The sequence below is a fragment of the Anas platyrhynchos genome, chromosome 3 (assembly GCF_047663525.1).
Source record: "Anas platyrhynchos isolate ZD024472 breed Pekin duck chromosome 3, IASCAAS_PekinDuck_T2T, whole genome shotgun sequence".
In the NCBI taxonomy this organism is placed as follows: domain Eukaryota; kingdom Metazoa; phylum Chordata; class Aves; order Anseriformes; family Anatidae; genus Anas; species Anas platyrhynchos.
The window spans coordinates 31,181,379-31,197,529 of NC_092589.1; the positions used below are offsets into that span (position 1 = coordinate 31,181,379).

The following is a 16,151-nucleotide window of genomic DNA, read 5'->3' on the forward strand; positions in this document are numbered from 1 at the left end:
TTACTATGGCTCCATGGGCTATATATATTGTTTTCTCTGCAGGACTTTATTTTCTCCATAAAATTATCATCTTTTTCAAGGCAAATGAAGGACTGTCTTTGGAGATGAAGCGGGACTGTACTGTGATGTGGTCGTTGTCAATAAATTCCTGCCTTGACCCATGACAGAAGTTGGAAGGAGTATAGAAATTGGAGCTGTGCAAGGACAGGGAGGTATTCTGAAGGCAGCTGGTACCTACCTTCAGAACCGGTTTGGCTAATGCATTACTGCTGTTTGTAGGTGGCTATTCCTGCATGCTCCTGGTTTGTTGGGTACCCAGGCTGAGAAACAGCTGTACTATTTTCTTTGCAAGGGAAGTCAAAGGAAGCTGTGCTTTGAATATGAAAGACTGTGTAATGCTCAGTACTCTGAAAGATCAGTGCTTCACACCAAACACCTATGCTTAGTGAAGTCTTCAATGCTGCAGGTATTAACAGGGGATTATGTACCTCACCTCAGAGGCATTCATCAGATACTTCATTGATGAGCTCCACAGGAAAGAGAAAAAAAGCCTTTGAAGAAATAAGTAATTCTGGATGCAGAGCTGAGTTTGTGTAGTCCTAACAGTAGATAAGCACGAGTCCACACATTAAAAGGCACAGATTAAACGAAAGACTGGATAACTTAGTGTTCAGGGAGCAGTGTTTATCCTGTACAGTGATTCAGTCTAGTGGAAAAATAGTATCCAGTCATGAAATTAAGGACTTGTACTTAATGCACATAATCAAGTAGGATTCAGGCAGAGTCCGAGCAAACTTTTCATTATCCTGAGTACTTCATTCTTCTAATGTATGATTCTGTTTTGTTTGATCTAAGTATAATTAATCATGAGGAAGGTAGATATGTTTAAGAGGAACGTAAAGATGTATGCTTTTTCCTTCTTGCTGAGCCAGTGAAAGGACTAATTCACACTGATCCCAGTTTGTATGGTGGTCTCAGAAGACAAGAAATAGAAAACAGTTCACTATGCTGCTGTGAGAAATCTGTAACCTTCTACAAACCAGCCTTTGCTCAATTTAATGAGCAACATGCACCCAGAAGCAGCAGCCCTTCTGTGAGCTTTCTTCAAAATTTCCTATGTCTTCGTTTTGCACAGACAGAAGATCAACAAAGTTCTTCCTTCTCAAAACTCTTTCAGTCCAGACCTTCTCTTTGTAAAACTTAAGGCTTCACAGGAAATTTTGCTTTTGCAAATACCAGCTCGTGAATCACCTAATGAAGCAATTCAAAGCCTTGCCTTTTTCAAGCTGAAATACCATGTCAGCACTCAGAAGAGCAAACCATCTACTTCTCATCTCACACTGTATGATCTGCACAAAGTATTTTGTCAATAATTTTACTTGCTGAGGATAGGGTGAGTTAAAAACTAATAGTTGCTAAGCCACATGTTTGTGTTACTATGTTCCCTTTGTTTATCATTCTTTCTTTTAGAGAGATCAGTGAACCATGAACAGGTGCAATTATGACAATGTCTAGCATTGACAAAATATGAGGCTAGCAAATTTCTTCCTCTTAGTTTTATTTTTCAATATACAATACTGACAGGAGAGTAGTTTTTTTCTGTGTCTAAAGCTGACAGTCAAGATACAGGCAGTATTGAATGTGGAAACTCTGAAATTAGAAATCAGTATTGGTTGGGCTTTTTTGCTGCTAATTTTCCTGCTTCAATCCTAAAAAAAATCTGCCCTTTAGTTTCTTTCTGGTATATGTCATAGAATTTGAATTATAGAATAAGAATTTCCTCTGTCATTCTTCTTGCAAGTGTGCATTTCAATGCAAGGCAGATGGCACAGATTATTTTATATTCATAATGCATATAGCTCTAGGAGAGCCACGCCGCAGCGTGCTGATGCTGGCTGCATGGGTTATGTATTCCCAGGAGACCGACATGTTCAGAATGCATTCTTTTGCCCTTTCCCCTGTCGTCTCATGTTTTGCTATGATAGAAGCACTAGCAAATGAAAGGCTTGTTATTGATTTCTGTGCAGATGTTAATAATTTCTATTTAACTCTGCATTGGAGTGGCAGTAACTGATGTACAAAATTTGACATCTTAATTATTCCTTGATGGAAAGGAGGGCCACTAACCTGGGGTACAGCAGCCTATTAACTCTGGATCTGTGGATTCAAAGCAGCCTTAGGTCACAAGTGAAATGAGTGAGGCTGTCTCAGTGTAGTCTTTATGGATGTTTGTTTGTTTCTCAAAGCTGCCAGACTGTTTTCAATGAGTCTGGAGCAGAAGGAAGCAGAAATTCTGAAACAGAAAATATTTTCTATCCAGTATTGCTAGCCTCGCTGAAATTACGAGTACTAGAAAACTCAGGAGAAGCACCATTTGGGAGCTCCCCAACCTTATTGCTAGATGCATTGAAATACGCATACAAAATGCTATTGTTTTCCCAATCGAAATAGAGTTTTAAGAATTTTGATGATTGTCTGTCAGTCCTATCCAGTAGAAATAGGTTTATTTCCCACAAATTGCAGCTGTTTTTTTGATTCCCATCAGCTGGGAATGTTAAGTGGATGACCAAGGGCACACATGCACCCTAGGTATTAGCAGATACTGATCAGTGACCCCCCAAAATCTGATCCGTAACCACTGACAGTATTGCTATTATTACAACAGTGAAAGCCATTCATTGAACAGGAGGTAAATATTGGGCTATTGTCTTTACTTTGAGCTGTATGTAATGATTATCCACAACCTTTAGTGTAGGAGATGCCCTCTTCAAAAAGGATACTATCTTCCAACTAGTCAGCTAGTCAACCTGTGCATCTCGTAGCTAAAGCTCCCTTAAAAATATATTGTATGTTTTTGACTACAGAATTGGATGAACACCACGGAAATGTTATATATGCATCATTATGCTGTTAAAATTGTCATGCTTGACAATTCCCATTCTTAGTCCAGTCATAGCCCCTCAATAAGGCATCAGCATTTCAAAAGCTATCCTGTTCTGAACAATAGAGTAAATGGCAAGAACAGAAAATTTGATTCCCGTCTCAGCGGAAGAAAAGATCTAATATGAAAGAACAATTGTGAGAAGTCTTAAGGCTTGATTGTTTTGTATTTCACCAGTATCGTCCAAAATTAATTTCAGTGATTTAACTACTAGTGTTATTGAATCATGCAGTGCCCCAGCAAGCAAGAAAAACTTTGAGTCCTCAAATCTAATAGTCTACATTCTTGTCCTCCAGAGCTTGGCCAGAGTTTGCTTGTACACTGCACACTGGAAAAGGGCAGCAGTCTGCTGCAGTGGCTCCTTAACAGTCCCCAGTGCTGGTCTGCAGCTCTGTATTCACAAAGATGACAGTGCTGAAGGAGTGAGACCAGAAGACAGAGGGGAAACTGGGAAGACAAAAGAAGTTTAACTCGTAGTCTAGGGTCTTTCAGTGTGCTCAGCTGCAGACACAAGATAGTGCAAACCTGAGGAACAGAACTAATTAGGATTCCATTAAAAGGAGGGGAAAAAAATCTTACTGAGACCCAAGTCACATCACAATGGTCAAAGTGAAACCTCGATTGCTAATGCAGCCTTAATTCATTTTATTTTGCAGAGACAGCAAGCTCACCATGTTGCTTCGAGAGTCCCTGGGGAATATGAACTGCCGCACCACAATGATAGCTCACATTTCAGCCGCTGCGGGGAACTATGCTGAGACGCTGTCCACTATCCAGATTGCATCAAGAGTCCTCAGGATGAAGAAAAAGAAAACTAAGGTAAGGCAATGTATAGCTTCCTTCTCGTAAATGCTGGAGGGGGGAGCAAGGAGGACTTTGAAGGTTCCTTAATTGGGTAGAACAGCAAATACAACATCAGTAATCAATTCCAAAGTGCAGAGGTTATATGAACTGTCCTAGGCGAATGGCTCAGAGCATGTATCAGAAACTAGAGGGGGTAAACACTTCAGCTTCAGATAGAGGAATGACTTCAGACATATCTGTTATAACAGGTACGTAAGCTGGCCTTGCTTAGTGATACAGCCAAGAGCATAAATTCTCAATTATATTCTTAGTACTAATGAAATAATAAGGAATGAAAATACTGTAAAGAAAATTGGGATTAATGAAGAATTAGATTCTCTGTGCTTCTCACAGAGAGCAGGAACAAAATAAATGCAAAGCAATGTTTCCATTGCCAGTACCAATGCTCCTTTTATTCTGACTGCTTCTAAATATGGGTGATTGATTTTCCAAGAAGTAAAGAGATGGTGAGCCGTATCCAATTCTGTGCTTATGGAGGCCTGGTTCCTTCTGTATAGCTTGCATTGGGAATTGGGTACAACCAGTGAATGTCTGATTTAAATTGACTGCCTATGGATTGACAAAAACTTTGAAGAGAGACAAGAGAAGGAAATCAGTCCACACACCATCACAGCAGTGTGCCTCCAGAGACTCTGCACACATTATACAAATCCACACGCTGGTAGTATGACCAAAAGGGATTGTCTGTATTTTCTGTGCCTTATTTGTGTAACAAGTTTTCTTGTTCCTCTTCAGACACACAAAATCAGGAAAGCCTTTGGCAAATACCTTATTTCTTTGGTTGGGCTAAATTAGAAAAGGGATACTGATTAATTTATTCAGTGCTTTTTATTTTTGAAATCTCATGACTCTTAAAATGGGACATTTAGAGCTGGGGCACTGTGTTCTCTGTTGAACACTGCTGTGTGTTTGCAATAAGACTGAATATAAGAGGCTTCAGAGGCTTCATTAGAGATTTCCCTGTTTAGATGCGACTCTGACTTTTTTGTGTGTGTGCTTTGTGTAAGGAAGTGCTTGCAATATTTAAATGTCATGATCGCTGTCTCTCTGATGTTGCAGTACACATCAAGTTCTTCTGGAGGAGAGAGCTCCTGTGAGGAGGGCAGGATGCGGCGGCCAACCCAGCTGAGACCTTTCCATTCCAGAAACACCGTTGACCCAGACTTCCCTATTTTGCATTTGTCAAGTGATCCTGATTATTCGTCCAGCAGCGAGCAGTCCTGTGACACAGTGATTTATGTCGGCCCCAATGGCACTGCCCTTTCTGATAAGGAACTGACAGATAACGAGGGTCCCCCTGACTTTGTTCCCATAGTTCCTGCACTGCAAAAGACCAAAAATGAGGGAAGGCTGGAGGAAGGTAATGAATCAGGGCCCAGCACATCTGAAAGAGATTGCCTGAAGTGCAACACCTTTGCAGAGCTCCAGGAGAGGCTGGATTGCATAGATGGCAGTGAAGAAACCGACAAATTTCCCTTTGAAGAGATGCCTGCTCAATTTAGCTCAGACCAGATGTCTAAGTGCTCTGTCTCAAGCCAACTGGCAGAGCTTAGCCACTTACCAGAGTCAGATAAGGAAGATACAAAGCCAGAATGTCAGCATCCTGATAGAGAAGCCAAGGAAAATATAAATGCAACACCCAGCAAAACTAAAAGAAATCACTCCCCCATTCCTTCTGGAGCTCTTACTAATGTTTCAACTCCTTCTTCTCCCAGGAGTGTAACAGGGAGCTCTAGTAAAGAGCTGAGCTCTTGTCAGTTAGCACACAGCACCAGCTTGCAGAGCAGTAGAGAAGGTCTCAACACCTGTGGATTTGTGGAAGGCAAACCTAGGCCAATGGGTTCTCCTCGGCTTGGCATTGCAAGCCTCTCCAAAACCTCTGAGTACAAACCACCAACTTCTCCTTCCCAGAGGTGCAAGGTCTATACACAGAAAGGAGTCCTGCCCAGCACCACTCCCCCACCAGCTCCTCTGAGTAAGGATACTGGGGTGACATCCAGTGAATCTTCATTGCAGCCAGAAATCCGGACCCCACCTGTAGGAATGAGCCCTCAGATCATGAAGAAGTCGGTGTCTTCCAGCAGTGGGGATTTCGAAGAGACCATCCTTGACGAAGATCAGCAACAAAGCATTTCTCCTGAATCCAAGAAGGAGATACTGAGCACCACCATGGTGACTGTGCAGCAGCCATTGGAACTGAATGGAGAGGACGAGCTGGTGTTCACCCTCGTAGAAGAACTGACCATTAGCGGGGTCCTGGACAACGGGCGCCCAACCAGCATCATCAGTTTTAACAGTGACTGCTCCGTGCAGGCGTTGGCCTCTGGGTCTAGGCCAGTCAGTATCATCAGCAGCATATCTGAAGATCTCGAATGTTACTCCAGTGCAGCTCCTGTGTCTGAAGTCAGCATCACACAGTTCCTGCCACTTCCAAAGTTGGGCCTGGATGACAAATCCCAGGATGATGGCAGCAGGCGCTCATCTATCAGCTCATGGTTGAGTGAAATGAGCACAGGGAGTGATGGCGAACAGTCATGCCACAGTTTCATTGCCCAGGCATGCTATGGGCATGGAGAAGCAATGGCAGAACCCCCTGTGTCTGAGTTTGCAAGCACCATACAAAGTGCCAGCATGATCTGTGTAGGTGACAAACAGAAGCCAGTGACAGACAACATGCTCATACTGTCAGAAATGGGGGAGGAAGCTTTCGGCAAAGTGCCACCCATCAAAGGCTGTAAAATATCAGCTCTAGGGAAAACTACTGTCACAATTAAAAACACTGCAAGCCTCAGTAGCTGTGAGGGCTACATCCCAATGAAGACAAACATTACTGTTTATCCATGTATTGCTGTTAATCCCTTCAAAGCACAAGACACTGATGACGCTGTATCAGCAGTAACTGCAGACCCAAAGGCTGCCCATTCCCACGAGGGGAAAGATTCCAGTGCTAAGAAGGATATCAAATTTGAAGATCCTTGGCTGAAGAGAGAAGAAGATGTTAAAAAGGACAGCTCTGGGAGCATTGATGGGCCAAGGCCTGACATGGCCACAGTTCCAGCCAAGCCTGAGCATGGCACAAAGCAGTCCTCAGCAGATAGGTTTAGCAGCAGCAGTGGTGGGGACGCCTCTGTCTCCCCAGGATCTGACAGTCTGAAGAGGATCGTGGATGGGTGTGAGATGGCAGCATCAGGCTCTGCAACCCAAAGCCCCGTTCATTCCATTGATGGCCTGAAGAGCCGCAGCCTCCCTCGAGGGCTCCCAAAAGCAGGCAAGCTGGAGGAACCTGACAATCACCTCCAGCCTACGGTCACCGACAGCAGCGGAGCCAGCTCTCCTGCCCACCCTCAGCTTTCTAAGGCTAGCCTAGACAAAAAAATGGCCTCTCCCAAACACTGTGTCCTCACTCGCCCCAAAGGGACCCCTCCTCTGCCACCGGTGAGAAAGTCAAGCTTGGATCAGAAGAACAGAGCCAGCCCCCAGCACAGCGCGGCCAGCAGCACCACCAGCAGTCCCTCCAGCCAGCCTGGGCCCTTCCTGGCCAGCTTCCCCGAAGAGCTGAATGCCAAACCCAAGGGCCCTGGCATTGACAGCAGCAGCAACAACAGCAGCAGCAAGCTGTTCAGTGCCAAGCTGGAGCAGCTCGCCAGCAGGACCAACTCCCTTGGAAGGTCCACAGGAAGCCACTATGAGTGTCTCTCACTGGAAAGGGCAGAAAGCCTGTCCTCTGTGAGCTCCAAAATGAACCCTGGAAAAGACACCACCATGCCGAGGGCTGGGAGGAGTGTTAGCCGCAGTGTCATGTCCTCACCAACCAACTCGGGGCTCTCACAGTCTGCAGGGGCCTCCCCAAAAGCTGGCCAGTCAAAGATCTCTGCTGTCAGCAAGCTCCTGTTGGCGAGCCCCAAGGCCCGAAGCCTGTCTGCCTCTGCCACCAAAACACTCAGCTTTTCAACCAAGTCTCTGCCTCAGTCCGTCGGGCAGAGCTCCAGTTTGCCTCCAAGTGGGAAGAATATGTCCTGGTCAACACAGTCCCTCAGCAGAAACCGAGGCTCCAGCCTGGCTTCCAAATTGCCGCTTCGGGCTGTCAACGGGCGGATTTCAGAGCTGCTCCAAGGCAGCGCCGGCTCCAGAGGTTTGCAGCTGCGGGGAAACTCAGAGGCAGAGGAGCGCGGGGGCCTTCACGGAGAGGAGAAGCCGGCCGTTCACATGCTGCCATCCCCTTACAGCAAGATCACCCCTCCAAGGAAACCTCACCGCTGTAGCAGTGGTCACGGGAGCGATAACAGCAGTGTCCTGAGTGGGGAGCTGCCCCCCGCCATGGGGAAGACAGCCCTGTTCTACCACAGCGGGGGCAGCAGCGGCTACGAGAGCATGATGAGGGACAGCGAGGCGACGGGCAGCGCCTCCTCTGCACAAGACTCCATGAGCGAGAACAGCAGCTCTGCCAGCGGCAGGTGCCGAAGTCTCAAAAATCCAAAGAAACGCTCAAATGCGGGTAAGTTTGCGGTGATGTGAAAGAGGGACACAGACCAAACCAGCTAACTAGTTTACGGTGGGGAGGCCAACCCTGAAGATGAGCTAGTTCAGTGCCAGCCGTATCTAGTAGCAGAGAAGCCATGCCAGGTTAAGTGTCCCAGGCTCTGAGCTTCTTCATTTTGCACCGTGCCCAAGTCTGTATGTTTGCATTGCCTATGCAGTGGAGTCTCCCCCTCACCCTTTTCACTTAGGTTTATTTCACATTAACAGAGCACATATCCCTAAAGCTGTTTCATGTTGCCAGTGGCCACTGCATTCAAGTATTTATTTGTACAAATATTCCTCTGATTTGATTCCAAAAAGATGCCTTCATGAGGCAGTGAAATGTAATTGTTACTCTTAAGCACTTTGGGCACAGACTAACCTCTTGGTATGTGTGTGTTACAGCGGCACAAGACCACAGTCTTGCTCAAGAGCAGTATCTGTTGTGAGCTCACTTTAGCTCCTTCTGCCATCTGGATACCCAAAGGGTACAAGATGCCCTGCAGCTGAAACTGAGCTCCTTCTTCCCACCCATGTTAGAAGGCAGAACAAAGCTGTGGCCATGCCCCTTGTAAGATCATATCCTGCCTCTGAGTCTCTTGTTTTTTAACTTTTTAGTTGTGAGCCCTTCACTTCCAAGTATTTTTTTATTAATAAATAATAAATCATATTAATAACATTATAAATGTGGGAATTGCTTCACTGAAGTACTTACAAATCTGAGAGCTTTTTAGTCATCACAGAGCCGATCAGAAAGACTTCGTCTTTGTTCAGCCATAATCCCCAGTAGCTTTCATGCTGCATCAGCGCTTTTTAATCAGATAGCAAGAGCCTTCTGGGCCATGCCAGGAGTCTCTGCCGTTGCAGCTGGTACATCTTCTCACTAGAACATTAGAGTTTCAGAGGTTTGCAGGGAGGGGATGAGGAGCATCCACCAGCTGGACACCTCACCTTTTTCCTGGGTGCTGCTTTCCCAGCCTGAAGTGTGAGCCATGCCTAGTTTCTTTTTTTAAATAAGCATGTTGACATTGGAATGGGTATGTACAAGTATTTGTAATATCAGTGGCTACCTACCCTGCAGTAGCTCTGGCTGTGCAAAACGTGTTATTCTCATATAGTTCCTAATTCACCAGCCTTTCCACTTGCTGGGTTACTTGCCTCTGGGATTCATTTAGAGTGAATGAACTGAGTGATGCATTACCCTCTCTTCCCTCACGCTTTTGACTGCAGTAGCAGGAAGAACATGTGCAGCACAGATGTGAACACAATAGATACCACTATTAAAACCATATCCATAAGTGCATGGCTGATTTTACCTGTTCAGAGAATACATCTGAAAGTGATAGCTGTTCATTGTGCAAGCAAGGGCCAAGTGATGAAATAATCTTTCTGATGCTAACTTTGCATCCTATGAGAAAGACTCTCTTCTATCCTTTCAGCATATATGGCAATGAATTGATTTTCCTCTTTCTGAGGAGCTGGTCCTCTAATGGCTCCTTTCAAATATGTACTTTTTAATGGTAATGTGCAAGAAAAAGAAGGATGATTTTGTATGTTGTGGAAAAGGAACCCAAAGCTGACTACACAGATTGCATTGAGGGCATACAGGAAAGCTGGGGAGGGACTCTTTAAGGGAATGTAGTGTTATGGCAAGGAGTAATGGCTTTAAACTAAAAGAGGGTGGGTTTCGATTAGACATCAGGATGAAATTCTTCACTCAGAGGGTGGTGAGGCCCTGGAACAGGCTGCCCAGAGAAGCTGTGGATGCCCCATCCCTGGAGGTGCTCAAGGCCAGGCTGGATGGGGCTTTGGGCAACCTGGTCTGGTGGGAGGTGTCCCTGCCCATGGCAGGGGAGTGGAACCAGGTGATCTTTAAGGTCCCTTCCAACCCAAACCATTCTGTGAGTCTTTGATTTCTGGGATTGTAATGCTAACTAGATTGTATGTTATAGAGAAGTTGCCCATACGATATAGAGTTTTTCCACAGGACATTTGCCCTTTTTTTTTTTTTTTAATTCTGTAGCAAAAGCTGAGCCTCTTGATTTCTAATTGCCTTGGCATTGATATAATGACAGGCACGCAGTAAGCATCCTTGAGAGATGTCCATCTGCAGTAGACAAGTGGCTCTGTAAAGGTCACCATTCCTTTTTTTAGCTTAGAAGTAAAGCTTACAATCCTCCTCTTGTGACAGCCTATAATACCTTCCAGTTACTTCTGACACAGCTGGACAATTTCAACAAAATTTGACCCAGTAATAGAGGCAGAACTTTAACAATTTGGTGAAAACAGGCAGCTGTGCAGGTGAGGGAGCGGAGAGAAAACTGCAGTGTAGATTCAACCTTAGCAGACACCAGAGTCCATCCCTCTCTCTTGAATCTAGCCAACTTCGATCCTACCTGTCAGAGCTGTAATAGTGGTTTGTCATGCAGTACAGATATGCAAAGACAGTGAGTGATGGGACGAGCAGGAAGCTTTCCTTACCAGGGAACACAGAGAGTCAGCTTTGCCACTCTTTCTTTACTGCTGAGTGAAATATGACCTTTTTCTCCAAATACAGCTCTGTCTCTGGATGACAAATTCATGTCTTTAGTCGAATTTCTTTTTAGTTTTGTTCCTGTCTCCCTATTCAGCAATGGTGTGGGTGCCTACCGTTGCTAGATCGGAATGTCAGGAGTGAAGGGTGTTCGGTGCAGGGCCAGCAGCCCTGCAAGAGACCTGCCCTGGTAGGCTCAGCATGGTGTGCCACATTGACATCCCTCAAAGTACTTTGCAAAGCTTCTCTTAACTCAGTCTGTTACCTGACATGGAGAGATCATGTGAACTAATGTTATTTTTGATACCTCAGTTTTGAGAATGATTCCCTGTATCTGCAAGTAATTCCTGTATTGTGTAGAATAAGTTGTATTTGTGTTTGTATGCAACTGCAACCAATATTTTAAAGCAATTAAGAAAAAAAAAAAAATCTTTCCTGCCTTCTATATCTTTAGCAGCAAACCAGCACCCAGAAATTATTAAGGTTTCACTTTCTTATAACCCAGCTCCTGTTTGCATTTGGTCCTGCAGCAGGGAAGTAATAATTCTGTTTTGATGTGTTTGATAATAGTATAATTTTTCACATGTCAGCAGATTTATGATGGCATAAAACCAGGATTATGACTTCAATGTAGGAGAACATGAAGGAGGACCTGAGATATAAGGGAGAATATAGTTGTTCACGAACATATTTTTACTGCATAATAAACAAAAAAATATGCAAAGATCTGCAGCCTTTCATCCTCTGTAGTATTTCCTGTCTATAGGTCTGCTCTCACCTGAATGATCTCTCTTAAGGAAAACTTTTTAATGAAAAAGATAGCATACAAAGGTTCTGAGCTCTTAGAAGACGGATATTATTTTAATACATAGTGTCAAGAGCATTGGACCTTTCCTGATTTGCGGTCACAGATCCACTGTGCTGTAATGGATACGGCACTGTAGATATGCTCATTTCGGGTCAGGCAACCTTGTCCACTTTATTTATGATTATTATTAGCAGAAATGCTAGCTGTCAGACACGATCAACATGAATCAGCCCAAGGCCCCTTTAAGAGGAGCTATAAAGAGTCTTTAGGAGAATCACCAGCAGCGCTGTCAGATCTCACAATTACTTTTGAAGTCCTGACACATTGGAAAGACATCATTTTTTCCTTGAGATTAAGATCTCGTCTTTCAGTGCTCTTAAGTGCATTATTTGTATGTGTAGGTGCTTCTGCACTGGTTGTCATACATGAAGCATCAGACCTACATTGACAGCTTTGGAAAGATAAAGCTAGCTGATATCCTTCAGTTTTAGCCTTAGGTTAAATTTTAGTCTCTACATAGGTATGTACAGTTCACAAACAGCCCAGTACAGTGTGAACAAAATAAATAAATAGTTTTCCCATTATATTCTGATACCTATTTACATCATGAGCCTTGTAAGCCTCCTCCCTGTAGTAACCTATCGGTTTAATGAACACTTCCATCTTTCCAGCAATTAGCACTGGTCCTATAATCAGCACACATTACCCCAAAGTGACTGCTTATCACAGAAACAGCTATTTGGCCCTGGTATACAGCTGTACATTTCAAAGCTTCCCTTTAATCCACCTTGTGGTGCAAGTATTACTCCAGACCCCATTTTACAGGTGCAGGGAGCTTTACTGACTTACCCAATGCTTACAGCTAAGTGGGAGCCAGATCCAGGATTAAATTGCAGGCACCCTTGACTTCTGACCTTGACCCCCAGCTGACTTGGCCCACATCCTCCCCTGCCCTTAACTGAGCAGCAGAGAGGAGGGTTTTATCTGCTGTTTTATTTTTGTGGCAGCCCCTCCCTCCCTCTCCACCCACCCTCAAGCATCTGTGCAGCTGTGTTCGCTCCAATTTTCTTCACTCACTCCCTTAGCCTTTTCCCTGCAGGAAACAATTGGCATCTCAACCATTTTCCTGGCTCTCACTCCACCCTCCTCTCTCTCAGGGAGGCAATACCGTCTCAAGCAGGGCACTGAAGTTTTAGGGCATAGTCATCACCAGCCCCAGTTACATATTATTTTTAATACCTTGGAAGTTTCAAGTGCAATGACCCAGTGCTGGTCCACGGAAAGACAATGACAAGGGTGCTTTTATAGTACAGACTCCGTTGTGTCATGAGGAAATGCATTCAGGCTTACCTCCATTTTAACCAAGCCATATTTGTATCCTGGGAACACAACAGGGACAAGAGGGAGGCTGGCAGGGTGGCAGATTAGGACTTGCACCATCTGTGTTGTGTTCTCAGGGGTGCTGCTGGTTCACTCTGTCACCTTGGGCAGCTCATGTAGCGTCCGTGTTCCCTGCTTACCAGCTCTCAAAACTGGATAGTGGCCTTGTGGAAGAAGTAGCAGAGCAGGATCCTTAGATCAGAAGTGTTACATAGCTGCTTGTTGCTCTTCTGCCTTGTTAGCATCTTTTCCCCAGTTCAGTTTGGGTGTATGTGGCCTTTACTCTAAAACAACTCTCAATGCAAAACAGGACTGGGTGATTTCAGTCGCGCAGCTTTACTGCTTGTTTCCAAATGCGTGATCCCCTCAGCTCTGAGATAGCAGCAAAGTGAGAGCCCAGGCTCTAATGAGGTTTACCCAGCAAAGGCAAGCAGGCCCTGTTTGCATTCCCATGTGATGCACATGAATGCCTTGTGCCTGCCTTTTGCCTCTCTCCTACAGGACTGCCAGGTCTGCGAGGAGACTTCCCCTGGGACAGCAAAATGAGAGGGGCTCTAAGACAATTTGTTACAAGACAGGGCTTCCCATGGAAATTGCAGAGATGTTCCTGAGGCTGTTTGCTTTCCTGTTCATTTTGGGAATGGGCTTGGGTGCCTGAGGGAGCCCCCAGCCCACATGACGTACAGATAGGTCTAAGGGCTGTCATGCATCTTTGCTTGCAGTGCTCTGCCAAGCTGGGAGGCTCCTCTGCCACAGAGAGTGCCTCCTCTGACTTCTGCTTCCCTCTGGATGAGGTTTTTCAGAGCTGAACCTGGAGCTTTACTGGTGCTGTCAGAGTGAAATGCGTGACGCTGCACACTGTGGCCCTGCTGGGCTAGGGAGAGCAGCTGGCCTGTGGCAACCAGCACAATGCACTGGTGGAGAGCAGGGACACAGGAGGAATCGCAGAACGGTTTGGGTTGGAAAGGACCTTAAAGATCACCTGGTTCTACCACCCTGCCATGGGCAGGGACACCTCCCACCAGACCAGGTTGCCCAAAGCCCCATCCAGCCTGGCCTTGAACATTTCCAGAGACAGGGACTCCACAGCTTCTCTGGGCAGCCTGTTCCAGAGCCTCACCACCCTCTGAGTGAAGAATTCATTCTTTATATCTAATCTAAACCTTCCCTCTTCTACTTTAAAGCTATTACTCCTTGTTCTATCACTACACTCCCTGACAGCTTTCCTGTAGGCCTATTTCAAGTACTGGAAGGCCACTAGAAGATCTTCCAGCCTTCCTGAACATGGGCTATCACAGAACATTGGAAAACAAAAAACTAAGGGATCCTATTGGTAGTAAAGCCAAGTCTCAACAAGACTGAGGAAAAGCCAAGGTTTCCAAATGCTGGCTTCCTGATTTAAACCTATGCCTAGGGCTGCAGTTGTATTTCCCAGCATTTGCAGGACCCTGCTCCTACCAGTCTAGGATAGCATTTGCCTGTGTATGTATATGTGTGTGTGCCCACATTTTAATCATCTTTGCACGGGGAACCTGTCTGCCTATAGATAATTAAAGTTTCTTGCTGCAGCATTTTACTGCTTTTGCAGTAAAGTTTCATGACTTCTTATGGCTCTTTCTCAGTACTAAGTTTCACCACCAAAGTAGAGCAAATCGCTACGTGATTTGAAGTGCTTTCATAAAAAGAGAGACCATTAAGACGTGACAATGATTATCTACATTTAGAGTACCTGTTTTGTTTTTACCTCCGTACTCCAGATTTCACAGCTGGGATGGTTTTAAAAACGGAGATTTCAGGGTTCCTGGAAAGCCCTGAAAACTCCATATTCACACACATTGTCCCTCTGAAAGCATTTAGCTCAGCCTATGAAAGCAGCAGAAAAAGCCAGAGACTGAATCTATGGGCTGTAAATTATGAAAGTCCATCTCCAACCAATATTACAAAGCAACACGTTTTGAAACGTGGCCAAAATGATAATGCTGAAACAAAACACCAACCAAAAGAGTCTGAGCTTTTCTTGTTGAATCCAAGTGAAAAGGAATTTAGTTCATGTTTAGACTGCCTAAGGCACTGTGGGGAGCTGAAAATTGCCCTTTGTATCACAAAGCCATTGGGCATCTCCAGCATTTCTACTTTAACTTGCTCACAACTGATGGTAGCTAATTGATATCCTGCATTATTCCTTTAGCATGACAAAGGATGTTTAGCATTATACAGCAAGACGCTGTCTGCGTGCAGGTGACCCCTTTATGAGTGTGACTGCTGGCTGGACGGCCCTGGGGGGAGGGGGGAGCAGAAGGAGGGGCAGTGTGGGCTTCAGCTCCAATTTTAATTTTTTTTTTTGTTCATTAAAACAACAGCATTGATTTTCCCAGGTCAAAGCCAGGCCATTTCATGCAGCAAATCTGTGTTGAAAGGGATCAGAGTAATCATTTTTTACACGCTTGACTACTGCATGCCAGCACTGAGCTTTCAGCCACATGAACATAGGAATGATTTAATAGAGGAAGTGGCAGCAGGCTATTGTGCGCAGTGAAGGCTCCATGTAACATGCATGACTGAGTCGTACACCATTAGGCCGGGTATAAATAAAACCTGCTCCTTGCACTGCCACAGAATTAGCTCACAGGAATGCCTCTACCACCGTCCCATCGGGAGCTAATGCTCTGGCTGCAGAGCCCCTTCCTCCTCCATCTCTGCCTTTGCTGGCCAAGCCACAAGTGCAGCTATTAAGTGCAGTACTGCCATAACAGTAACTGGCTCCTTAAATAATGCCCCAATGCTGACAAATCCATTTTAAACCACAATCCGGACCAAAGGGAGATGAAGATTTAGAAGAGACTCCAGTTGGTTTTTGCTAGGGATCGTGGGTGCTGAAAACGCATCCCCTGTGATGTGCTGGAGCATCTTCCCTGGAGCGTCTCCCAGATTCCCTGTCAGCCTGCCACGCTGCAGGAGGGCTGCTTCCTCAGGGCTGGTGTCAGCAGTGCTCATTCACCAGCTCTAAACTGCCCTGAAAGGCTCCTTATAAAATGAGACAGTAACTCGGGAAGCATGGGTAAGAAATGAATGGGAGGGGTAGAAAAAAATTAGGTGTAGGCTGTACC

General features: G+C 45.1%; 1 protein-coding gene across 2 annotated transcripts in view; it reads left to right on the plus strand.

Moving 5' to 3' along the window:
• Positions 1 to 16,151, plus strand: part of KIF26B (kinesin family member 26B) — a 290,536-nt gene that overhangs the window by 261,897 nt on the left and 12,488 nt on the right. For both annotated transcript variants that reach the window (XM_027453855.3, XM_027453856.3), the window contains 2 exons: positions 3,598 to 3,760; positions 4,865 to 8,300. In XM_027453855.3, coding sequence (XP_027309656.3) covers positions 3,598 to 3,760; positions 4,865 to 8,300 — 3,599 coding nt within the window. The remainder of the gene's footprint in view (positions 1 to 3,597; positions 3,761 to 4,864; positions 8,301 to 16,151) is intronic.